Source organism: Taudactylus pleione, unplaced genomic scaffold, assembly GCF_031769625.1.
Source record: "Taudactylus pleione unplaced genomic scaffold, aTauple2 ptg000976l, whole genome shotgun sequence".
Classification (NCBI taxonomy): domain Eukaryota; kingdom Metazoa; phylum Chordata; class Amphibia; order Anura; family Myobatrachidae; genus Taudactylus; species Taudactylus pleione.
Genome location: NW_028285377.1, coordinates 2,652,501 through 2,678,073, shown reverse-complemented (window position 1 = coordinate 2,678,073; position 25,573 = coordinate 2,652,501). Strand labels below are relative to the sequence as shown.

Genomic DNA, 25,573 nt, shown 5'->3' with positions numbered 1-25,573 from the left:
TTGGTGCACCCCCCTAATGGCGTAGGTGGATCATGCTCGCACTCTGGTGATCTGGTTAATGCAGGGCTTGACAAATTTTTCTAAAATCTAGGAGCCAGGATGAAGGTGTAGGAGCCAGACAACTGTACCCCAAAATAAATTACAGGAGTGAGGAGCACAGCTCTGTGTGTTATACACAAACTATACTAGTCCACAAAATGGTCACAGTTGAATAATAACGGACCACATTTCACATAAAATAATGGTGCCAGAAAGTACAACAAAACCCCCCCTCCTCTCGTGGTCACTATACCTCTGAAGCCGCTCCACAATCCCTGGCCACGCATAGACCCTACTACCGGAGAGCTCTATGCAGCCGGAGATAGGAGACAGTAGACAACCGGGACGTACAGGAGGATCAGCGTAGACTGGGACAGACAGCAGGGATCAGAGCAGGCCAGGATGGAGAGAAGTCATCAGTGCAGGCCGGGACAGACACAGGCACAGCAGTCACCGCAGGCAACACTCAGCGCGTGCACTCCTGTGCATGATATGAACTCCGCAATACTATAGGCACGAATCTCCGCCGGGGCAGATGAGGATCTGCTTCCTCTCTCACTGCAAACTCTAGTAGCCAGGCAGCAAAATCTGGTAGCCATGGCGACCTAGCCCCCGGGATTTGTCGAGCCCTGGGTTAATGGTACTTAACCATTGGTGGTTTCTTGTGTTAGTCTTGATACACAGGTGTCAATCATGCTGCAATGAGTGGTTGATCTGCTAATTAACGTTTGTAAACTGTTTGAGATCTGATGTGCAGTGGAATTGAGCATATTCAAATCATATCATTCTGGTTATATGCTGATCCGTGATGGTCTAAATGTTACACATTAAGGTGAACGTGGCAACAGTCATAATGGTAATGATAGTAATCATAGTGGTATTTAGAAGCAGACAGTGTTAAGTAGACCTGTGTGTTCAGATGGTTGAACTCTTATTGGTGATTTGGTCCTGATGTGTGTATGTTAATGCGTCTATAATGACCGGCATATATAATATACATTGGTATAGAACATGCAATGGTGATGAGTTGAAAGTGGATATGTGAAATGATGTATTAGATTGATATACTGGATTATAATAGGACATACGTGGTTACAGACTGGATGATATTGTTTGTTCTGGTATGTTTTGTGTGGTTCTGTATGCGGGTCCATACCAGATGTAGTACTATGGGTCCAATGTTTGTGTTGCTATGGTTACTGTCTCATATGCCCGCTCTGGTGGTGGTGTCCGGGCGGTAGTGATGGGGGTATAGTATTCTGGCACGATGGGGTATTGTTGTCCGGGCGGTAGTGATTGGGTATAGTATTCTGGCACAATGGGGTATCATTGACTTAGGAACAGATGATGGATTTAACCTCATTGTCTAAGTTGAGGCCTTTTGGTGTCAGGGTATCTAGGATTATCATGTATCTAAGTTCCTTTGTTTATTTGTTTCAAGTAGTCGCCACCCCTCCAGTTGGGTTTTACACTCTTGATGCCTACAAAGTCTAGTTGTATTGGATCACACTGGTGGTTGTTTTTACAGTGTGCGGACATGGGCTGGTCTTCTGAGCCTTTCTGAATATTGCGAATGTGTTCGCTGATTCTGTTTTTCAGGGGTCTAATGGTCCTCCCAACGTACTGCTTCACACAGGGACATGTCAGCAAATAGATGACTCCTTTACTGTGGCACATTACATGGTCCTTAATTGTGTGGACTGAATGGTTGGAAGTGGATGTTAGTGTCTTGATGGATTTAGTACTTGTCTTTCTCGTGGTTTTGCACGCTAAGCAGACTCCGCAGTAATGAAAACCTCCCCCTGGTGGAGCACCAGTTAGTGTGGTTTGTACTTGAAATGGTTTTTGTCTAGTTTAGTCCTACAATCTGCTGCCTTCCGGAAAACTATTCTCGGTTGGGGTGGTAGAATTGTGGATAAAGTTTCGTCTTGTAAAAGAATTGGCCAGTGTTTCTTAACAATGTTTTTGACTTTGTTTGCCTGACTGGTGTACTGAGTTACGAAGTATAACTCATGGGACTCTTGTTTGTCTACTGGTTTTGGTTTATAATGTAGCAGTCGTTCTCTATATGAATTCTTTACTTACTGAAATGCTTTGCATATTGTGGTGTCATCGTACTATTTCTCTAGTAATTGTGTTCTAAGGTGTCCCTGAGAGTCGAAGTCGCTGACGCTGGAACAATTCCTCCTTATCCTCTTGTATTGTCCTATTGAAATGCGCTTAAGCCAATTTGGATGGTGACTACCGGTGGCAAGAATAAAACTATTCACGTCCACCTCTTTGTGGAATGTTTTGTATGGATTTAGTTGTTGTTTACAAATATGTGTAAATCGAAGAATTCTATTTCTGTCTTACTATGTTTTGTAAATTTCAAATTTAGGCCGTTCTGATTTATGTAATCCTGAAATTGTGTAAGTGAGTCCAGGTCGCCCCGCCATATAAAGGCAATGTCGTCTATGAATCTTACCCAGAGGACGAGGTTCACGTCAAGCTCGACACAGGACCAGATGAAGTTGTCCTCCCAGTGACTCATGAAGAGGTTAGCCCAGCTTGGCGCAAACCTCGTCCCCATCGCTGTTCCTGTGATATGGAGGTAGTGGTTATCGTTAAACCAGACATAATTATGTTGTAATATGAATTGTATACTTCTGGTGATGAGATTTCGTTATTCAGGTGTCATCCCGGGTCTTGTGAGAGGTAGTGTTCACTGTTTGCTGTACCATGTGTGTGTTCTATGACACTGTACAGTGAGGTGATGTCACTCGTAGCTAGCCAGAGTCCGTCCCCCCCCAGGTTATGTTCTGAAGTTTGTTCAGAATATCGGTTGTGTCTCTTATGTATGATTTTTGTAGTTTCACGTATGGTTGTAGGAATAGGCCAAGTTATTGGGATAAATTTGATGTCAGTGAGTCTATACCGGATATTATGGGTCTGCCGGGTGGGTTATTTTTGTCCTTGTGGATTTTTGGTAAGTAGTAAAAAACTGGAATTTTGGGGTGTGGTGTATCTATGAATGAATGTTCTTGAGGTGTAAGTATTCCGTTGTCTAGTCCTTCCTTGAGTAGGCTTCTGAGCTCTTCTTGAAAATCATGTGTCGGGTCTTTGTGTAGTTTTTTGTAGGTGGTTGTGTCATTCAATAATCTATTGGCTTCTCTGATACAGTCCTTTTTGCGTAAGATGACTACTCCCTAACCCCCCCCCCCCCCCTTTCCCCCTTAGGTTTTGTGTTTTGGTTGCATAGTGTAATTCAATAATTTTCTATCATGCTGGTGAAGGTGTTTATATGATTCCCTTTCATATGGCTGGGGTAGAATTCGGAAGGTGGTTTGAGATGAGTGTGTTTTTGTATGTCTCTGCGTCTTTCGGTTTGTACTGTGGTAATGGTGTGTTTTGGAAGAATTTTTTTAGGGTGAGTTTTCTTGTAAATTTCTGAATGTCAAGGTACTAGTGAATTTGTCCATGTTGGTGGTGGGGGGCAAATTTAAGTCCTTTATCTAGCACACTGATGTGGTCTTTGGTCAATTCTAAGTCGTTGAGGTTAAAAATACCTTGACCTGCTACATGTGTTGTCTTACGTCTATCCGTTGTATTTTTCTGTCCTCCTGTACATCCTCTTCTAACTTTCTTTCTACTGATCTGCTGGGTGTGGTGGTGGGCTTCTTGGTTGGTGGAGACCCTGTCCTCATCCCTAAAAAATGCTGTTGGTGGGCACATGTCTGTGGTGGTTCGTCTCTATCAACTGGTCCCACTTGATTTATTGCTTGCCTCTATGGAACTGGATCACTGAGTGTGTGATTGTCTTTTGATGTGTGTGCGCTGAGGTTCAGCAATGTAGGTTCAATATCTAGCCAGCCTTGTTCTAACAATTGTCTTGCCAGAGTGTATTCTGGTGGTTCTTCTATAATGTGAATGCTGAACGACTGTTCTGAGATGGTGCTGAACTCTGACTGGCTAGGGGTTGTTTGAGGACTTGGTGTGTGGTGGGTGCCCCTACTCGGTGGCTGTTTGAAATTAACGTATCAAGAGTTTGACAACTCCATTCCAACAATTTCTTGTACAATGGGATTTTAGTCGCCTCTCTAGATCTTGAGTGGGGTAGGGGGTATTCCTTGTTTCCTGTTTGTAACGAGGGTCTGTTTACTAGCCTGCTTGGTTTTGGGGTTTTTTTAAACCAAATTTGTCTCTTAGAATTTTACTCTTTTTGGTGGAAATGATTTTGTCCTCTCCTTGTCTGATTTTTTTGTAAAGAAATGTTTCAGTGCTTTGAATTCTTCTTGTTCATAGAGGTGTGAGTATTGAGTTCAGTTTCGTGATCTTTGTGTCAAGTTCTTCCAATTCTTGGGTTTGTGTTGATCAGCAACTCTGAGATTCGGTGACCATTCAGTTAGGATGCTGCTCCATTGATTCATGAACGTGTTATTGTCATTATGGTGTGAAGGTATATTTTTAGTTTTGAGTCCCTTAGGGATCGTTTTGTTGTTGCGATACCATATCAATGTCTGTGTGTCCCACCACAATTTGTTCTCTTTTGTTGTTCACTTCTCTAGTATGAATGTTTTAAAGAATTGTGTGGTGGTTGTGGTTGTTGTATCGTCTTGTCAATGAACTGGGAGAATGGGGCCTTTGCTCTGTCTTCCCTAGTGAGTCTATTGTCAATCAATCCCATTGGTGTGATGTCAGGTTTAACTCCTTGCTGCATCTACTTTTGCCAATGGTGCACTAGTAATTAATACAGGTATTATGTAGATTGCACACCGGAGGAGGTTGTGTCTGCAATGCGTGTGCCGCTTGTATGAGAGATTTTAACACTACACTTGTGTGTGCGCAACTTGTTCCACAATGGGAGGGTATACATTCACTCAGCAATGCAGGTCCATGGTACCCACCTTCGACATGGTGGAATACGCCCAGTTACACTCCAGGCCCCATCTACAGCTGATTCTCTCCCAGTGCAGTATTGTCTGATCTGGTCCCCGACGATCCTCCTCTCTCCGGCTTTGCCTCGCATGGTGGCTACAGACGTCCCATCTAGACAAGGATCGCCCCTTCTGGATTCATACCTTTCACAGACGATGGACAACCCAGGAAAGTAGTCTGCCCATAAACATTCTGGAGCTTCGAGCAGTGTACAGAGCACTCTCTCTGGCACATGACCTCCTCCAGGGCAGGCCGGTCCAGATCCAGTCCGACAAAGTGACAGCGGTAGCATACCTCAATCATCAGTTAGGCATGTGAAGTCGGGCAGCCATGTGGGAAGTGGCAAACATTCTGGGTAAGCTCCCGGCAATATTGGCAGTGTTCATTCCCGGAGTCCTCAACTGGGAAGCAGACTTTCTAAGCCGTCAGGATGTACACGCCGGAGAATGGGCTCTCCACCTGGATGTCCTTCAACTCCTGGTGGACAAATGGATCCTGCCAGACATAGACCTCATGGCCTCACGTCACAACCACCAGGTCCCCAGGTACGAGTTTAGGACCTGAGACCCCAAAGCCGCCTTTGTGGACGCTCTTGCAGTGAGGTGGGACTTAAATCTTGCATACCTCTTTCCTCTAAACTCCCTCCTTCTGAGAGTTCTCCAAAGGTTCAAGCTACAAGGCGGCACGGTGATACTAATAGCCCCTGGCCCAGGCGACATTGGTTCACTGACCTACAGAGTCTCTCCATAGACGCTCCTTTTCCACTTCCTCTATGGTAGGACCTACCAGCACAGGGTCCTTGCCTGCACCTGGACCTACCATTTCTGTCTTTGACGGCGTGGCTCTTGAGTCATCCCTCCTTAAAGGCTAAAGGTTTTTCTCTCGCTCTGTGGTCCAGACGATGCTCAGGGCGCGTAAGCCTTCCTCAGCTCGCATCTATTAGTGTTTATCACTCTTACTTCCAACGGTGCTCTCCCAGAGGCTATGACCCTACAGTTTTTAGGGTCTCCCATGTGCTTGCCTTTCTCCTCGGCCTCAGCCTGGCGTCCTTTAGAGTTCAGGTTTTTGCTCTGTCAGTCTGGTTCCAGCGAAGGATTGCTCCCATGCCTGATGTCAGAACAGTCTTTCAAGGTGTCCTCCACATGCAACCTCCCCTTTTTTTCCTCCGGTGGCTACGTGGGATTTGTCCCAGGTTCTCCGGGTACTATAGGTTTCTCCGTTTGAACCTCTGGACTTAGTAGTCCTCAAGTGGCTGACAGCGAAGACTCTTTCTCCTCGCTGTCTCCTCTGCCCGCAGGGTATCTGATTTGGCAGCGCTTTGTCGCTCCCCATTTTTAATCTTTCATCCGGACAGAGCTGTGTACCATACCAGAGCTCGGTACCTCCCTAAAGTGATATCCCGGTTTCATTTGAATAAAGAGATTGTGGTTCCGGCCTTCCAGTCTTCGGATCTTTCTGCAGGTGAAGCCTCCTTGGATGTGTTTCATGCTCTTCGGATCTAGGTGGATCGTACAAATTCCTTGAGGAAATCAGATTCTCTATTTGTGTTGTATGGCTTTCACTAGCGAGGCTGGCCAGCTAACAAACAGACTCTGGCTCGTTGTCTCTGCATGACAATCTTTCAGTCCTACACGCAAGATAATCTTCCTGTTCCAAACAGGGTTACAGCACATTTGTGTGCGGTTCGACGTGGCGCTTCTGCTGAACAATTGTGCAAGGTGGCCACGTGGTCTGCCATCCACACCTTTCTCAGGTTCTACGCCTTTGATACCTTTGCTTCTCAGGATGCTTCCTTTGGGCGTCTGATTCTCCTTTCTGCTCAGGAGCGTTCCCACCCTTAAGGGAAACTGCTATAGGACATCCCCCATGGTATCCCTATGGATCCTGAAGAAGAAATTAAGAATTATGGCAGACTTACCTTTTTGTTAACTCTATTTCTTCTAAATCCATCTAGGATCCATAGTGCGCCCACCCTGACGCACCTGGCCTCATTGGGTATTTTTTTCTCTTGATCACCGATTCCTTCATCTTCTGGGAGAGTGTTTCTTAAGAGTAGTGTTCTTCCTTCACCTCTTTCTTGCTCCTGCCTTGGGCTTGTTTACAAAACTGTCTGCCTATTGATGTGGAGGTATCCTGGGAGCTAAAGCTATGGATACTACGGACTTCAGATCACTCCAAACAAAGGTAAGTCTACCATAACTCGTAATTTGTCATATGGTCTTCATTAGGAGTTCTATGCCAGTGTCCAGGGGGAGTTGGACTGAGTCAACCGCCAAGTCTCTACAGGATGCTCAGATTCGCCGAGTTCTTGTATATATGCAGGATGGGGCTTGGCTGTTGCTGGGATTGTAGTCCACCTTGTGATATCAGATGCTGCAGGTTAGTAGATGGGGCTGACAAATTTTAAGTTGCCAGAAATTATAGAGGTTCTAGAAGCATTGGGAATGCTTCTATTCAAGCATTACTACGGCAAACAACAGCCATATCATTCATCAGGCACATAGTCCCTGGGAGTGATTGAATCTGTACAGAGTTTTATGGATGGATGGATGTCTGTCAGTCGGACTGGATTAAAGAGTAGAAATAAATGGTCTAGTTCTTCCAGTGAAATTGTCTTATAAGTCCAGTAGGCAGCCAAAATGATCCCTGTGTCAATTTTTGTTATACAATTGGTATAGTCCAAGAATTCTGTCTTCCTTGTAAGGAAGTAATAATGGATGGTGCTCGAGTAATTCAGTGGCACCAGATTGCCCAGAGAAAGTTTGGTACTAAACCTGACAAGAGGGCCATGAAGTGTCTTTCTGTTTAAGCCGGGCCGGTCTGTTTAAGTGTCATTGTCAAAATATGTAGCTGTTTAATTGTGACATGGTTTAAAGCTCTGGGCCTGATTCTGACCCGCTCGCGAGCGCTGGACGCTCGCAAGCGGATCGATGGTGCCTAAGTGCGCATGCGCACGACGGAGGGAGCGCGAGACCCGCCGGGGGGCGTGGCTGCCAGACAGAGGCGATTCCATGGGAACGCCTACCGTCTGAGTCCGGCCCCACTGACATCAGTAGTGATGTCAGTGGGAGTGATTTTGGCTCTGATAGAGACAAAATCACTCCAGGGCTTGCGGCAGCGAGACACTACCGCAGGGTCTCGTCGCAAGCCCGATGGTCGCGATGGTCTTGACCATCGCGACCATCATCATGGACGCTCGCTATAGCTGTGGCTGGTAACCACAGCTATGCGAGCGCACATGAGGCCGCTCCAAGTTGAGGTAGGAGGGCCCTGATTCAGAGCGAGCGCTCTGGTCAGAGCATCCGGCTCTGAATCAGGCCCTCTGTTCCTAGAGGTTCTAGGGTAAGATCCATAGTTCAGACTATGAAGAAACCAGCAGTCTCTGAAGGTGCGTACACACTGGACAATATCTATGAACGATAACTATATCGTTCATATCGTCCAGTGCATTGATTCGGTCCTCAGAGCACACTAACAGTCCTGGTTTTGGTGACATCCATGCTAAAGCACAGATGGTTTAATCAAAATAACTGAGGTTCTAATTAAGTTGCCTGTGCTCAAGTATGGCTATCCTTAAAACCTGGACTGTTAGCGTACCTTGAGGACCGTGGTTGGGAACCCCTAGTCCAGTGTGTACAGCCTCACCGATGAATAATGCGCTCTCCTGCGGGTCGTTAACAATATCCCCAGTCGGCTGTACATGCAGCCAAATGTGGGGATATCGTTAGCGATGCCACGCTGCCGATTACAGCCATGTATTAGCACGTTACTCACAGTGAATGTGAAAGGATGTCACTTATACATACGGAGCATCTTTCTTATCACCTCCATTGCATGGAGCCTGTGCGGGTACTAGCAGTCCAATGCTGATTATTGCTCCAGGCGGCATTGGCGAGGTGGCTCATCTGCATCTCAGGAATGCTCTGTATTGCAGTGCGATCGTGTCTCCTGCAGGCCGCCGGTCCCTTGCAACCGCAATGGTCTTCAGTTGTAATGTGCAAAGGACCAATGTCAGCATGGAGTGTGGACGGAGAGCTGAGATCACAAATCCAAAGAACGAGGGCAGCAACCGGTGTCGGCTACTACTGTGGCCTTTTTCAAGCTGGTACAGGGGGCACTGCATAATGGGCACTACTGGGGGTACTGCATAAGGGGCTCTAATGCACAGGGCATTGAATAAGGGGCACTGTGTTAAGCGGCTCTAATACAGGGGGCACTGCATAATGGGCACTACTGGGGGCATTGCATAAGTGGCTCTAATATAGGGGGCACTGCATAATGGGCACTACTGGGGGTACTGCGTAAGTAGCTCTAATACAGGGGGCACTGCATATTGGACACTACTGGGGGGCACTGCGTAAGGGGCATTACTGGGGGCACTGCATAAGAGAAACTACTGGGGGCACTGCGTAAGTGGCTCTAATACAGGGGGCACTGCATAATGGGCACTACAGAGGGCATTGCGTAAGTGGCTCTAATACAGGGGGCACTGCATAAGGGGCACTACTGGGGGGCACAGCATTTTGGACACTACTGTGGGCACTGCATAATGGGCACTACTGGGGGTACTGCGTAAGTGGCTCTAATACAGGGGGCACTGCATATTGGACACTACTGGGGGGCACTGCGTAAGGGGCATTACTGGGGGCACTGCATAAGAGAAACTACTGGGGGCACTGCGTAAGTGGCTCTAATACAGGGGGCACTGCATAATGGGCACTACAGAGGGCATTGCGTAAGTGGCTCTAATACAGGGGGCACTGCATAAGGGGCACTACTGGGGGTACTGCGTAAGGGGCGCTAATACAGGGGGCACTGCATATTGGACACTGCATAAGGGGCACTACTGGGGGCACTGCATAAGGGGCACTACTGGGGGCACTGCATAAGGGGCACTACTGGGGGTACTGCGTAAGGGGCGCTAATACAGGGGGAATTGCGTAAGGGGCGCTAATACAGGGGGAATTGCGTAAGGGGCGCTAATACAGGGGGAATTGGGTAAGGGGCGCTAATACAGGGGGAATTGGGTAAGGGGCGCTAATACAGGGGGAATTGGGTAAGGGGCGCTAATACAGGGGGAATTGGGTAAGGGGCACTAATACAGGGGGAATTGGGTAAGGGGCGCTAATACAGGGGGAATTGGGTAAGGGGCACTAATACAGGGGGAATTGTGTAAGGGGCACAACTACAGTGGCATTGCATAAGGGGCTCTAATACAGGGGCATTGCATAAGGAGCATTACTACAGGGGGCATACATTGTTTTTTATTAATAATAAGCCTTTCAAAATTGCATAGAAGACTTTTTTTATTTTCTTGTGGCCCACACACTCTTAGAACTTGAATTTTCTGCCCGGTTGGTACGATATGCCTGCTCTAGGAGGACTATGGCCAGATGGTTAGGCCCATTAGTCTGTAGACATAGGACACGTGTTAAGGGAATCGTTATATTCGCTTTAATTCCTTTATACTGTTCCTTGCTTTTTAAATATTTACCCACTATAGAAGTCCTATCATCACATGAAATAACATAAAACACCCACAGAGTTCTCTGTATAATATTATTTTATTAAAGTAGGATTACACAGTACATACATAACCCTGTTACAATTAACTACAAAACAATATATATTCAATTACACACACAAAATACAGTACGTATGTATATATATGTACATGATACTTATGGCTTTGATGTTGTTCAGGCAGCAGTTTCCATCACACGTGTGTTCCTAGTCTTTGTTCATTCACATACAAGATTTTGGCTGTAACCCAGGAAGTGGGGGAAGTAATCTCTATTCAAAAGCTGATGGTGTGTGAGAGTGCCTAGGTCTTAACAAGTAAAACTGGTTTCTATTCACGAAATGACCAGTATCTGTGAGTCCTAAATGGTGAATAATAGATTTTTCCTTTAACAACAGCACTGAACGAGCTATCCTACTTAGCATCGCCATTCGTTCCATCTAGCTCAGTTGGTGTTGACCACCAAGGTATGGAGTTTCAGAATTGCAGTCTAGTGAGTTTTCAGGGTCAGGGCTGCATGGGGCGTCCGCTTAACAGTTAGAGCCCCACATGATCCCCCATGTGTAAGGAAGTGTCCTACAGATGTAGGAAGAGGAAAAGATTTAGGGTTCCTATTTCTCTGACTTCATCTGGGGGACGCTTCGATCCCTCCTTCATTTGTTGACTATATGAGTAAGATGGTTATAGTTGTTCTTCAACCTATCCTTCAGGCTTTTTAACTTCAAACTGAGGAGGGGTCAGAAAGGAGGAGTTTTTATAGAGCTAAATAAGTGCTGACGCCTTCATGCCACTCTAAACCCATGTGTAATGCAGTGTCCCCCAGATGGAGTCAGAGAAATAGATTTAAAGGTAGGTACCATAAATATATATATATATATGTGTGTGTGTGTGTGTGTATATATATCTATCTATCACTACCATCTCCCTTACAGGTACAGCACTGTGCTGCTTCCCATATGTGCTTTCTGGATGAGTTATGCAGACATGAGACACATTAATCTCTTCCCCGTATGATTCTCCTTCTATGCAGGAAGAGGTGATTGAGGTGGAGTACGTGGAGAAGGTGACGGCCCCGCAGCCTGAGGAATGCATGTTACATGACGACTGGCTCAGTTCTGTGGCAGGGGGTGAAGAATGGTACGTCACAGCTCCCAAACATGGCTCATGTCATCGTCTTCCATGTTATTATGTCTTTATTTTTGAATGTCTTTCTGTTTAGGATCCTCACTGGCTCATATGACAAGACGTGTAGGATATGGTCGGTGGAGGGGAAGCCCATTATGACAATTGCAGGTCACAGTGAAGTTGTTAAAGATGTGGCTTGGGTGAAAAAAGGTATTTGTTGTTTATGGCTTACTGATTATACAATGTAACTGACCTGAACCCTACAGTAAGCATTTTATATTGTATTTAAGCGTATTTCAGATTGTTTGAGCTTTAATTGGATTGAAATGAAACTCCTACAGATGGCCTCTCCTGCCTGCTACTGAGTGCATCCATGGACCAGACCATCCTTCTGTGGGAGTGGAATGCGGAGAGGAACAAGGTGAAGGCTCTTCATTGCTGCAGAGGTCATGCCGGCAGTGTGGATGCCATAGCTGTGGATGGATCAGGAAGCAAAGTAAGGCGCTCCATCAGTTGTGTTACCAGCCGGTCCTATTCACTTTCCATAGCACCTTTTCTGAGTTTCACTTCATTCATTGTAGATGTGTGTGCAAGTATATGTGTGTGTATGTGTGTGTATGTATATATATGTGTGTGTGTGTATATATATATATATATATATATATATATATATATAATATTATAGTGTGTTTGTGTGTTTATATTTGTGTGTGTCAAAGAATTGAAGTGTATCTTCTCGATGGCACGTGCAGCTCTTTAGTGCAGATACGCTGTGTGTGCTTCTGTCTGCAGTATGTACATACTCTCTGGATGATCCTCCCGAGAAGATTGCTGGTATAGGGGATGAGAGAGAGGGTCCTGGGTCAAGTGAAGGTTTCCTAAAGATGGGTAAGGACGAGAGGTTTACGCAGTGCCGCCGCTTCCTGCAGGTAGAGCGCCAATCACAGGAAGTGTAAATCACCTGAAAGCCGGCGCTTAGTAAATCTAGCCCGAAGACCTAATATCATACTTTGTTAAATGCCAGTGCTATTTGGAATTGAGTACAAAATATTTGGGTAAACTATTACTAATTGTCTCTGGTTGACCTTCCTGATAAATGTTGGCATGGTAAGCGTATAGACAATTAGTCTGAGTCTTCAGGGGTGTACAGTGACCCCATACCAGCGTCTGTGCCAGCGAGATGTCAGAGAACATTTGGTGCCGGATGCAGCGTTATTTCTACACCAACAGTTTATAGAATATCTTGTGTGAATAAACCCTGATCATGCCCAGCACGGAGGCTTACACACATGTACCCATGTATAGGTGGGAGGGTGGCATTCTCACGTGTGCAGACTGGGAATAACATGCATGTGCTGTGTAATGTGTGAGTGGTCAGTCAGTGGCAAATAACGCATGGTGAGTTGTTCCTAGCAAACCACTTGTGATTGGCTGTTTGTGAATGGCCGCTTCTCATTGGTGCATTCTTCATGTGTTGGGTGAATAGCGTGCTGCTGTAAGGATAAAGGACGTTTCTGCTTTGTTAGGGTATATCAGTATTATTCATGCTTTATTAGGGTATATCGGTATTATTCATGCTTTGTTAGGGTAGATCAGTAGTATTCATGCTTTGTTAGGGTATATCAGTAGTATTCATGCTTTGTTAGGGTATATCAGTATTATTCATGCTTTGTTAGGTTATATCAGTAGTATTCATGCTTTGTTAGGTTATATCGGTATTATTCATGCTTTGTTAGGGTATATCGGTATTATTCATGCTTTGTTAGGGTATATCAGTATTATTCATGCTTTGTTAGGTTATATCAGTAGTATTCATGCTTTGTTAGGTTATATCAGTAGTATTCATGCTTTGTTAGGTTATATCAGTATTATTCATGCTTTGTTAGGTTATATCAGTATTATTCATGCTTTGTTAGGTTATATCAGTATTATTCATGCTTTGTTAGGGTATATCAGTGTTATTCATGCTTTGTTAGGGGTATATCAGTAGTATTCATGCTTTGTTAGGGTATATCAGTATTATTCATGCTTTGTTAGGTTATATCAGTATTATTCATGCTTTGTTAGGTTATATCAGTATTATTCATGCTTTGTTAGGGTATATCAGTAGTATTCATGCTTTGTTAGGGTATATCAGTGTTGTTCATGCTTTGTTAGGGGTATATCAGTGTTATTCATGCTTTGTTAGGGGTATATCAGTAGTATTCATGCTTTGTTAGGGTATATCAGTATTATTCATGCTTTGTTAGGGTACATCGGTAGTATTCATGCTTTGTTAGGGTAGATCGGTATTATTCATGCTTTGTAATGAATGATTGTTGTACCTTAAGGAAATGCGTTAAAACATGGGTACAAGTGGCACCTAATTGTCTGTGACGTGCGCCTTACATAAGCCCAATGTGCTATTGTTGCGGACAGGAACCTATCTCTGCATATGGGGGAAATACACAATTTTTGTGTGTAATTGATGAAATGTTGAAGTAAGAGTAATGTATTTTCTTTAGTCTCTGCTTTATTGGTATATTCCATGTCACTAATCTCATTCCATGTCACTAATCTCATTCCATGTCACTAATCTCATTCCATGTCACTAATCTCATTCCATGTCACTAATCTCATTCCATGTCACTAATCTCATTCCATGTCACTAATCTCATTCCATGTCACTAATCTCATTCCATGTCACTAATCTCATTCCATGTCACTAATCTCATTCCATGTCACTAATCTCATTCCATGTCACTAATCTCATTCCATGTCACTAATCTCATTCCATGTCACTAATCTCGCTCATGAATAGTCTTTCTCAGTTTTGCAGTGGATCATGGGACAAGATGCTGAAGATCTGGTCAGCAGGTTAGTAAGAAAATACTTATTGGGTGTTATTATTATTATTATTAGTTGTTGGAATATTTCTAATAAACACTTTAGGCCAATATTTTGTTCATGTATAAGTAATATGCAGAATCTGCAGTTATATAATGGTACTATTGCCTGCTCTACCCTAACCACACACACTCACACCCCACACTCACACCCCACACTCACACCCCACACTCACACCCCACACTCACACCCCACACACACACCCCACACACACACCCCACACCACGCACACCACACCACACAGCGAGGAGCACTGTGCTATACGCGGATATAACCACTGGCGGTCAGCGTGGAGCACTGTGCTATGCGCGGATATAACCACTGGCGGTCAGCGAGGAGCACTGTGCTGTACGCGGATATAACCACTGGCGGTCAGCGAGGAGCACTGTGCTGTACGCGGACATAACCACTGGCGGTCAGCGAGGAGCACTGTGCTGTACGCAGACATAGCCACTGGCGGTCAGCGAGGCGCACAGTGATTTCCTGAATATTGCAGGAAGACTAAAGTGAATAATATTGCTGGTTGTTCTACATAGATATTTTGTCACTGTGTGATAAATGTATCAAAGGATGAATGTAAATAACCAGTTCCTGTGGGATGTGAATTGTAATTACATTTCACCATGCTGTATTATGTTTACACACACACACACACACACACACACACACACACACACACACAGCCTGTGTATGTGTACATCTTTGAAAATCCTTTGTGGAGAAGAGCTGCTGTTTGATTTCTGTACGATATTCCCCTTCAATCGGAAGGGAGGGTCTTTTTTAAGACTTTGAGCAATAACCACCCTTGCCTTTACTTCGACTACATCTGTACCCTGCGACCAACAGAATTGCGCCAAACACTGTTTCGTTTTCCTACTGTTCTGGGTTGAGCCGAGTGTCTCTGAAGCTCAAGGCCCCTGCCAGCTACCTGTTATGATTTGCGGTTAGCAAATCATCTTGGTGGCAGTTCCCAGTCATAGTTGTTACTGGGATACTGCATCATGTTTTGTTCTTGTTCTGGGTTTTGCAGGTAGCTGGAAATCCTGTCTTGTCTGTGTTTAGATCATAGCCTGTCATTCATGTCTGTCTGTGTGTTTTGTATCATGTGCTCACTAATCACCTAGCTGTCTGTGTGCAGAGCAGGTGCACACATGTCTTTGATTAGGAATTGCTCTTTCCAGGAATTGGTTCTGATTGGACCCTGCTTCTGTTAAATTTCAGCCAGCCCTTCACTCCATGCCGGTTATACTGTCTGACAACCTGTGTATGCATGTCTCTCTGAAGTCTGAACTTCTGCCGGTCTTCCCAAGTTCCACAGTTCCAGTATCCTGTACCTGTCAGCATTTCTTCAGCGGTATTCCTATACTGCATGTCCTGTCAAGCTGAGTGTCAGTATTCAGCTGTTCAACCTGCTGTATTCTCTATCCAGTTGCTTTTACCCTGTGTTCTGGCTGCAGCTGTGTTCACCTTCCAGCCGTCTGATTCCTGCATCCCGGCTGTCTCGACCGCACCTCTTCCTAGCCAAGTACTACCCAGCTCCCAAAGCTGCACCTCAGTCCACAGGCTGCTTCCTAGCCAAGTACTACCCGGCTCCCAAAGCTGCACCTCAGCCCGCAGGCTGCTTCCTAGCCAAGGACTACCCAGCTCCCAAAGCTGCACCTCAGCCCGCAGGCTGCTTCCTAGCCAAGTACTACCCGGCTCCCAAAGCTGCACCTCAGCCCGCAGGCTGCTTCCTAGCCAAGTACTAGCCGGCTCCCAAAGTCGCACCTCAGCCCGCAGACTGCTTCCTAGCCAAGTACTACCCGGCTCCCAAAGCTGCACCTCAGCCCGCAGGCTGCTTCCTAGCCAAGTACTACCCAGCTCCCAGAGCTGCACCTCAGCCCGCAGGCTGCTTCCTAGCCGAGTACTACCCGGCTCCCAAAGCTGCACCTCAGCCCGCAGGCTGCTTCCTAGCCAAGTACTACCCGGCTCCCAAAGTCACACCTCAGCCCGCAGGCTGCTTCCTAGCCAAGTACTACCCGGCTCCCAAAGCTGCACCTCAGTTGTCGCAGCCACACCTCAGTCCGCAGGCTGATTTCAGCCAAGTATTACACGGCTCTCAAAGCTGCATCTCAGCCCAAAGGCTGCAACTCAGCATAGTATCACCTGGCTCTCAAAGCCACATCCCGGTTGTCTAAGCCGCACCACAGCCTCAAGGCCACATCTAGTACTTTGTATCTATTTTGTTGTGTCTGTCTAATTCTTGTCTGTTTTTTGTCAGTCTTGTCATAGTCTATTCTTGTCTTGTCCAGTCCAGGCTTGTCTGTAATCCTGCTACATCTCAGTCCAGGTCACTCCTGCCCTGCACCAATTAGTATTGTGGTGCCACTCATTGCCTGACTACCTAGCTTGCACCACAGTCCCTGGACATTCCTGAGACCCATTATCTGTGGCTGCTGGTGTACCCTGTCCATTACGCTTGTTTTAAAACCATTACCTGCAGCCTCATTCCAGTTAGCCAGTTGTGGAAGGACTGCCACATCACTGTCCTGTCTTGTCCTAGTCAGCAGTCCTGCGGTCTCTCGCCGGTTGTGTAAGCCTCCACTGCTGGAGGCTTAAATCAAGGCAGCCACCTAAGTACCGGTGTGTAAATAATTCACTAAGGGAACAGCGAGTGGCTGTTGTTGGTGGAAAATCCTCTCCCTGGCTTTAGAGGTCTTACACAACCGTGCGTGTACCATAACACTACCGTGCAGAGCCTGGTGCATCGCGAGGGGTCAGATGGGAACAGCCGCCACTAAATAGGAGGTGTGGCCGCAGTTAGTCGACTCATATGCAGCAAAGTGGTTCCAGGCGCCGAGGTAGGAGCCTGGGTATTCGTAAATGGTTCCGAGTGCCGATAGGAGGAGCTCGGTGGCAGCAATATACACGCCCATTGCGCAGTGGGCGGAGTCAGTGACAAGCGGTCACTGACGGTAAGCGGGAATTAGTGCAGTGATTCCCAAACTTTTTTGAATCACAGTGCATAGAGTATCAGCATTGTTTTCACACCACCTCTAAGTTAAGTTTGTTATTGAGAAATTCAGAAAACAATATAGTAAAATATTAAAGTGAAGTAAATTGTTCTACCTGTCATCCTTAGGGTCAGTTATGTGGTGAGGACAGGGATGTGCTGACCTGTCACCCTTAGGGTCAGTTATGTGGTGAGGACAGGGATGTGCTGACCTGTCATCCTTAGGGTCAGTTATGTGGTGAGGACAGGTATGTGCTGACCTGTCACCCTTAGGGTCAGTTATGTGGTGAGGACAGGGATGTGCTGACCTGTCATCCTTAGGGTCAGTTATGTGGTGGGTGGGGCAGGGATGTGCTGACCTGTCATCCTTAGGGTCAGTTATGTGGTGGGTGGGGCAGGGATGTGCTGACCTGTCATCCTTAGGGTCAGTTATGTGGTGGGGACAGGGATGTGCTGACCTGTCATCCTTAGGGTCAGTTATGTGGTGAGGACAGGGATGTGCTGACCTGTCATCCTTAGGGTCAGTTATGTGGTGGGTGGGGCAGGGATGTGCTGACCTGTCATCCTTAGGGTCAGTTATGTGGTGGGTGGGGCAGGGATGTGCTGACCTGTCATCCTTAGGGTCAGTTATGTGGTGAGGACAGGGATGTGCTGACCTGTCATCCTTAGGGTCAGTTATGTGGTGAGGACAGGGATGTGCTGACCTGTCACCCTTAGGGTCAGTTATGGGGTGAGGACAGGGATGTGCTGACCTGTCACCCTTAGGGTCAGTTACGTGGTGAGGACAGGGATGTGCTGACCTGTCACCCTTAGGGTCAGTTATGTGGTGAGGACAGGGATGTGCTGACCTGTCACCCTTAGGGACAGTTATGTGGTGAGGACAGGGATGTGCTGACCTGTCACCCTTAGGGTCAGTTATGTGGTGAGGACAGGTATGTGCTGACCTGTCACCCTTAGGGTCAGTTATGTGGTGAGGACAGGGATGTGCTGACCTGTCATCCTTAGGGTCAGTTATGTGGTGGGTGGGGCAGGGATGTGCTGACCTGTCATCCTTAGGGTCAGTTATGTGGTGGGTGGGGCAGGGATGTGCTGACCTGTCATCCTTAGGGTCAGTTATGTGGTGGGGACAGGGATGTGCTGACCTGTCATCCTTAGGGTCAGTTATGTGGTGAGGACAGGGATGTGCTGACCTGTCATCCTTAGGGTCAGTTATGTGGTGGGTGGGGCAGGGATGTGCTGACCTGTCATCCTTAGGGTCAGTTATGTGGTGGGTGGGGCAGGGATGTGCTGACCTGTCATCCTTAGGGTCAGTTATGTGGTGAGGACAGGGATGTGCTGACCTGTCATCCTTAGGGTCAGTTATGTGGTGAGGACAGGGATGTGCTGACCTGTCACCCTTAGGGTCAGTTATGGGGTGAGGACAGGGATGTGCTGACCTGTCACCCTTAGGGTCAGTTACGTGGTGAGGACAGGGATGTGCTGACCTGTCACCCTTAGGGTCAGTTATGTGGTGAGGACAGGGATGTGCTGACCGGTCACCCTTAGGGTCAGTTATGTGGTGAGGACAGGGATGTGCTGACCTGTCATCCTTAGGGTCAGTTATGTGGTGGGTGGGACAGGGATGTGCTGAGCTGTCATCCTTAGGGTCAGTTATGTGGTGGGTGGGACAGGGATGTGCTGAGCTGTCACCCTTAGGGTCAGTTATGTGGTGGGGGGAACAGGGATGTGCTGATCTGTCATCCTTAGGGTCAGTTATGTGGTGGGGGGAACAGGGATGTGCTGATCTGTCATCCTTAGGGTCAGTTATGTGGTGGGGGGAACAGGGATGTGCTGATCTGTCATCCTTAGGGTCAGTTATGTGGTGAGGACAGGGATGTGCTGACCTGTCATCCTTAGGGTCAGTTATGTGGTGAGGACGGGGATGTGCTGACCTGTCACCCTTAGGGTCAGTTATGTGGTGAGGACGGGGATGTGCTGACCTGTCACCCTTAGGGATAGTTATGTGGTGAGGACAGGGATGTGCTAACAAAAGGGGGCGGTATATACATGGCTAACAAAAGGGCTATGTATATACCGCCCCCTTTTGTTAGCTATGTATATATCGCCCCCTTTTGTTAGCTATGTATATACCGCCCCCTTTTAGTTTTGTTAGCTATGTATGTACCGCCCCTTTTAGTTTTTTATTTGAATCTCCTTTTTCAAGATTGGATCACCCCCCCTATGGCGGAGACCATTATTGTATTGACTCTGAAGCCCGGTAAGGACCCACTTTATCCCGATTCGTATCGTCCAATCTCGCTGCTAACAACTGATATTAAGATCTTGGCAAAATTTCTGGTTTCCCGGCTTAATAAAGAATTTCTTGAAATTGTCCATACTGACCAAACTGGTTTTATGCCGGGAAGATCCACTGCCATTAATCTTACTGTTATTTACCTACAGGTGGCTGGTGGGGAGATGCGCAATGCGGTAATCCGTTTTTTTGGGAGGTACATTCTAGATTTGGAATGGGACACAAATTTTTGTCATGGATTAAACTTCTTTACTCCTGCCCGGCTGCCAGAGTGAGTGTAAATGTTACTGAGACATTTAGACTAGAGAGGGTCCCGTATTGTTTGCCCGTGCTATGGCGCCTTTAGTCTACGCTATCACAGCCTCCTCACTGATGTCTGGTTTCTAGAATCATGGATAAAAAGGAAAAACTTGGTTTGTATGCGGATGATATGAGCTTGTTCCTCACAAATCTATTAGGAGCTCTGTACCCGCTCTCCCTGAGTTAGTGGAAGGTTTCTCATTGTACTCAGACATTCCCATATATTGGGATCCTTCTCCCTGATACTCCTCAAACACCTGCATATGATTTCCCTCTGAGATGGTGTCTTGCCGTTCAGATTACACACTCTCCTGGTGACTCTATTTGTTTAAATCTTTCCCCCCAAATGGACTATTTAAATACTAAGGGGTATATTTACTAAAGTGAGAGTTATTAGAAGTGGAGATGTTGCCCATAGCAACCAATCAGATTCTAGCTATTCTCTTCTAGAAGGTGCTAGATAAATAATAAGTAGAATCTGGTTGCTATGGACAACATCTCCACTTCTAATAACTCACTTTAGTAAACGAACCCCTAAATTTCAAATTTGGCGAAAACTCCCTCTGTCAATGGCCGTGCCAATCTTGTTGAGAAGATTATACAACCAAAATGTGTATGTATTAATGTATGTATATGTGTATGTATGTATATGTGTGTGTATGTATATATGTGTGTGTGTGTGTGTGTGTGTGTGTGTATGTATGTATGTATATATATATATATATATATATATATATATATATATATATATATATATATATATATATATATAGCGTTCCCGCTATGCTGTTTTAGCGGGGCGCTGCGCCCTGCCCTCCTTCTGGGGTGCAAAAAGCGCCCTGCCCTAACAGTCTGCGGGAGCAGTTCTCACCCGCGGGACGCAGTGTCCCGCGGGTGGACAAACATGCGGTGATCCGGTCACCGCCGGAGAACGCCCGGCATCTATTCTCCCTTTCTGCAGCACTTGGGGGCTGCCCGGCATGTCCGTAAGCGCCGGGCATGCCCCCAAGTATGATGAAAAGGGGACGCGTCTTATAGACACGCCCCCTTTTCATAACCACGCCCCCTTTTAGGACGCGCGCGCGCACAAGATTACCCTCTCTAGCTCTGGCGCGCTGCCTGCCGCCGGAGCTAGAGGGAACGATATATATATATATATATATGTGTGTGTGTGTATATATATATATATATATATATATATATATATATATATATATGTGTGTGTGTGCGTATGTATGTATATTATATTGCAAAACTCCCCTGTGTGCATCCCCTTATCTCAGTTTAAAGTAATTTGCATTACTTCCTTTATTTGGGGAAATAAAAGGCCACGTATAGCTTATAAAATTCCTTTGTCGGTCTGGAAGGGAGGGTGGGCTGGCACTGCCTGATCTACATCTCTATTGCCTCGCTGCTGAGCTGACTCCATTAAAAGGAATGAGTCTCCCCATTAGATCATGGAGATCTTCCCCTGGCTCGCCTTGCAAAGGCAGGAAGGAAAATCACCATTAGATCAAGGAGATCCCCATTAGATCATGGAGGTCTTCCCCTGGCTCGCCTTGCAAAGGCAGGAAGGAAAATCACTCCTTTACAGATTTTATTGGTCCATTCCCCTGCTCTCTTGCTCTCCACCTTTACTACAACAGGCTGAATTTGGCTTGCTGGGGAATCTGATCGATTCCTGTTCTCTGCTTTGGGGTAACTTCACTTTTCCAGAGCTTCAGGGACTGCAGAGTAGCTCGGCTTGGCGGGTCTTTAAGATGCGTCTCCTTTTCATCACTTCTAATGGGGCGGTGCCCGGCACTTACGGACATGCCGGGCTGCCCCCAAGAGCTCATGTCTCTGGATGCCGAGTAGCATCTATTCACAATCACCGGCGGTAATCGCTATACCACAATTTTGCGGCACCCGCAGGCTGTTTTAGCGGGTGCCAACCAGGGAGGTAGGGCGCATTCTGCTCTTTTGATATTGGGCAGGGCGTGGTGCCCCACTAAAACAGCCTAGCGGGAGTTAGTTATATGTATCAGAAATGGAATTGCCCAAGTAAATTTGATAAGCTCTGGTCCTTACGGCAGGATTCCTGTTATGCCCTCCCTGACATTTCTGGTCCTTTTACAGGTTTCTTATTTTTGTACCTCCGCCAGCCGGCCACACACAGTTCACAAAATCAGTATTGTTAACGCTAACTTGATGTATTATTTTTACGAATTGTTCTAAATGTTGTCTTGGTAATTTAATACTAAATCTGCTGTTAGAATACCATTTGGTCTATAACCACGATTATTTTGATGCTCTGGTATGACATATTGTCTATTGTTAAAAGGAATTTAATAAAAACACTTGATTTAAAAAAAAAAAGTTGATCATTATCACCTTGAGACTGGTCATGACAGGGAAACTAACAGGCGCTGTTACAGGACCAAATCAGGAAATCGTGAGTATGAACCAGAAATCTGAAGACATTGTCCCAGATTGAAGGACTTGTACTATTCCTTGCTATTAATGACTGTTTCCATCTTGAACTTATCCACCAGAATAAAGGAGTTGAATGTTTTGAGGTTAAAATCTGGTAAAAGGAACCATTTGTTCTTGTATTTTTATTTTTGGATCAAAAATAGGTTTAAATAGGTTTGAAGTAATTCTTCCCTCTGCTCTGCTGGTATTGGGCTGATTTCCCCTCACAGTGAATAGCATCTGAGTAGCTACTCGCATGTCCTGTCATTTACATGGACCACTGAAAGACTGGTAGTGAATAAAAAAGTTTGTGGTATTTTGAGTAGATTGATTGATCACTGATCCATAGTGCCTCTGACTTGGGTATCTGTAATGATCATCTGATCCTGCTAGAGAAGTAGATGGACTCTCACCACAGACAGCACTGGATGGGCTGAATGCCTATCCTGCAGACAAATCACCTGAAGCCTTAGTGGACCAGGCCTATTTTCCTTTGTTGTCTTTCCTCAGGGGCAGAGGGCTGCTTTCTTGATAACTGAGACTTTCTGCTCTGTGCCCAAAAGAAAATGTACTGACCGAAAGGAGCTCTTCACACCAGACTCCTAGTGATCATCTTACCCAGTTCTGAATAAAACCTCGCCAGAATGATGAGCAATGACTCTAGACTCTGAATCCACCTCAAAGACTTGTCAAAGTTTAAGCAGAAACCACAAAGACGAAATTCTAGCCTCAATACGACCATTGTTTAGAGCCACATCTCCCAAATATTCAGCCACCTTTCCAATGTGCTCAGTCAGCCTCACAAACTGACTCCATATCTGCAAGTGTTCCAGGAGTTGCTCCAGCCACCTTCTACAGCTCTGACACAAGCAGGTGCTTAAATAGGTCTCAGGGAAGCACCCACCACTATGTAATTAGATCTCTTTTTCCAATCTGTATCAATATGTGGTCAGAATAGTGGTGGCCATAGACCTCAGGTTCTCAAACTCTGACCTCAGGACCCCAAGCAGTGCATGTTTTCCAGGTCTCCTCAGAGAATCATAAGTGAAATAATTAGCTCCAACTGTGGCTCTTTTAAAATGTCAGTAATGAATACACCTGTGCTCCTGCTGGGTGACCTGGGAATGTCAGCTGTTTGGGGTCCTGAGGACCAAGTTTGAGAACCACTGCCATAGACCGTCGCACTAAAGAGGCATCCACCATGGATTCTCCCATTTATCCATACCCCCCTTTTCAAAGCATAAACTGTCTGCAATCTGCTGGTAACCCAAAACTCCAATGAAGCTTTGGTCCATACCTCAGCAAATACAGGAAAGGTAGAGCTGTAGCTGCTGAAATGTGTCTGTTTTGGGGGACTCCAGTCAGACAACCAAAGGCCACCGAGGAAGCATTGTACCTCTCTCTGAGTCCCAACACACAATGAGCCACCATTTTGTACATGGTGGCCCACTGCAGACTGGCTTGTGCTTTCTGTGGGCTTCTAAGGCCCCACGGTCCTAGCACAGGCTTTGGTCCTGGATGGCTGACCACATCTAGGATTACCTCACTGGGAACGAGTGTGTCCAAAGACTCCATCTGGCTGCTTTGCCTAGCATGCACTTTTCTGATTCTAATCGAGGATAACCTTAAAGATGATGATAAATGACACCTCTCCTTTACCAACTGGAACTGGACAGAAACGACCATAGAGTGAATAGACTGGAGCAGAGTTGTCCACAAGTGAACATTACAATATGAGAGTTCTCAACTAGCTGTAGGACAGAACTACAGCCGAAGAATTTTTAGCAGTTTAAATAGAGTCCAAATGTTACTTATATGCCTCAGTGATGTGTACATCTCTGCGTGTGCCTCTGTACATGAGATAGAGAGATACATATACACGCACACACCATTATTTGAATTGTTTCCCTCATTAAAATACACAGCGGAACGTGTGCAATTTATTTTCTACCGTATAACTATCTCTTATGTATTAATCTACATGTAAAACTGAAATTCCTTCCTTTCCTGTCACACACTACAGTGCCCACAGATGAAGATGAAGCTGAGGAAATGACAGACCGCCCAAGGAAGAAACAAAAGACTGAACAGCTTGGGCTAACACGGGTAAGGTTACGTGGCCCATACGTGATCATTACAGGAATGTGTTGAAGTTTAAATGGATGTCCTTGATAAAGGAACATAAATAAGGATTTTCATTCCGATAACTGATTTGTGTTAGGTCTGTTCCTAACTCCAAGTGGTGGAAAAAGTCATAGGGTCTCAAATGCTGTCCTCAGGACCCCAAACAGTGCATGTTTTCCAGGTCTCCTCGCATAAGTGAAATACCTATGGATACCTATGGATCTTTTAAAATGTGTCAATGAGTAATGAATACACCTGTGCACCTGCAAGGGGACCTGGAAAACGTGACCTGTTTGGGGTCATCTTTAAAATCTTTAAATATTATATACATTTTGTATACATAGTTACCTTTTGGGAGGAGATGAAATGCAGCCTACTACATTTCTACAGCACGTGCAGAAATATCTATAATTTATCACACCATTAGGCGCCTCCCCTTTTTCAGATCACACCCATCTGGTTGCCCCACGGACACACGGAAAAGACTGCTGCCTCCTTTTACTAGAAGGACATCGTGTTATTCGGCCACAAACGCCACATTAAGATATTTTGCACCAGAAGATAAAAACATTCGGGGTGATTACTTTGTGTGCTGTCCTAGGAATTACAACTTCCATATATATATATGTGTGTGTGTGTGTGTGTGTGTGTGTGTGTGTATATATATATATATATATATATATATATATATATATATATATATATATAAATAATTGATTCCTGTTAGTCGCTATTTAGTGCTGCAAGTCGCTTAAGAAAGAATTGCTTTCCAGTCCAATCGTGTGGTTCCAAAGCACAAAAAGTTATTTATGTAAAAAGGGATAACACGATGTAAGAGTTCACAAATAGAGTAAAAAGCAATTAAAATAGTACAGCCCGTGCACACTGGTCCCAGTATACAGTCATCAATCCAGAAGTCTGC

At 45.7% G+C, this 25,573-nt stretch overlaps 1 protein-coding gene across 1 annotated transcript in view; it reads left to right on the top strand.

The window, feature by feature from the left end:
* Window positions 1–25,573, top strand: part of WDR12 (WD repeat domain 12) — a 92,925-nt gene that overhangs the window by 31,120 nt on the left and 36,232 nt on the right. The window contains exons 4-8 of the mRNA XM_088460722.1: window positions 11,508–11,614; window positions 11,697–11,812; window positions 11,944–12,098; window positions 14,413–14,458; window positions 24,551–24,633. Coding sequence (XP_088316848.1) covers window positions 11,508–11,614; window positions 11,697–11,812; window positions 11,944–12,098; window positions 14,413–14,458; window positions 24,551–24,633 — 507 coding nt within the window. The remainder of the gene's footprint in view (window positions 1–11,507; window positions 11,615–11,696; window positions 11,813–11,943; window positions 12,099–14,412; window positions 14,459–24,550; window positions 24,634–25,573) is intronic.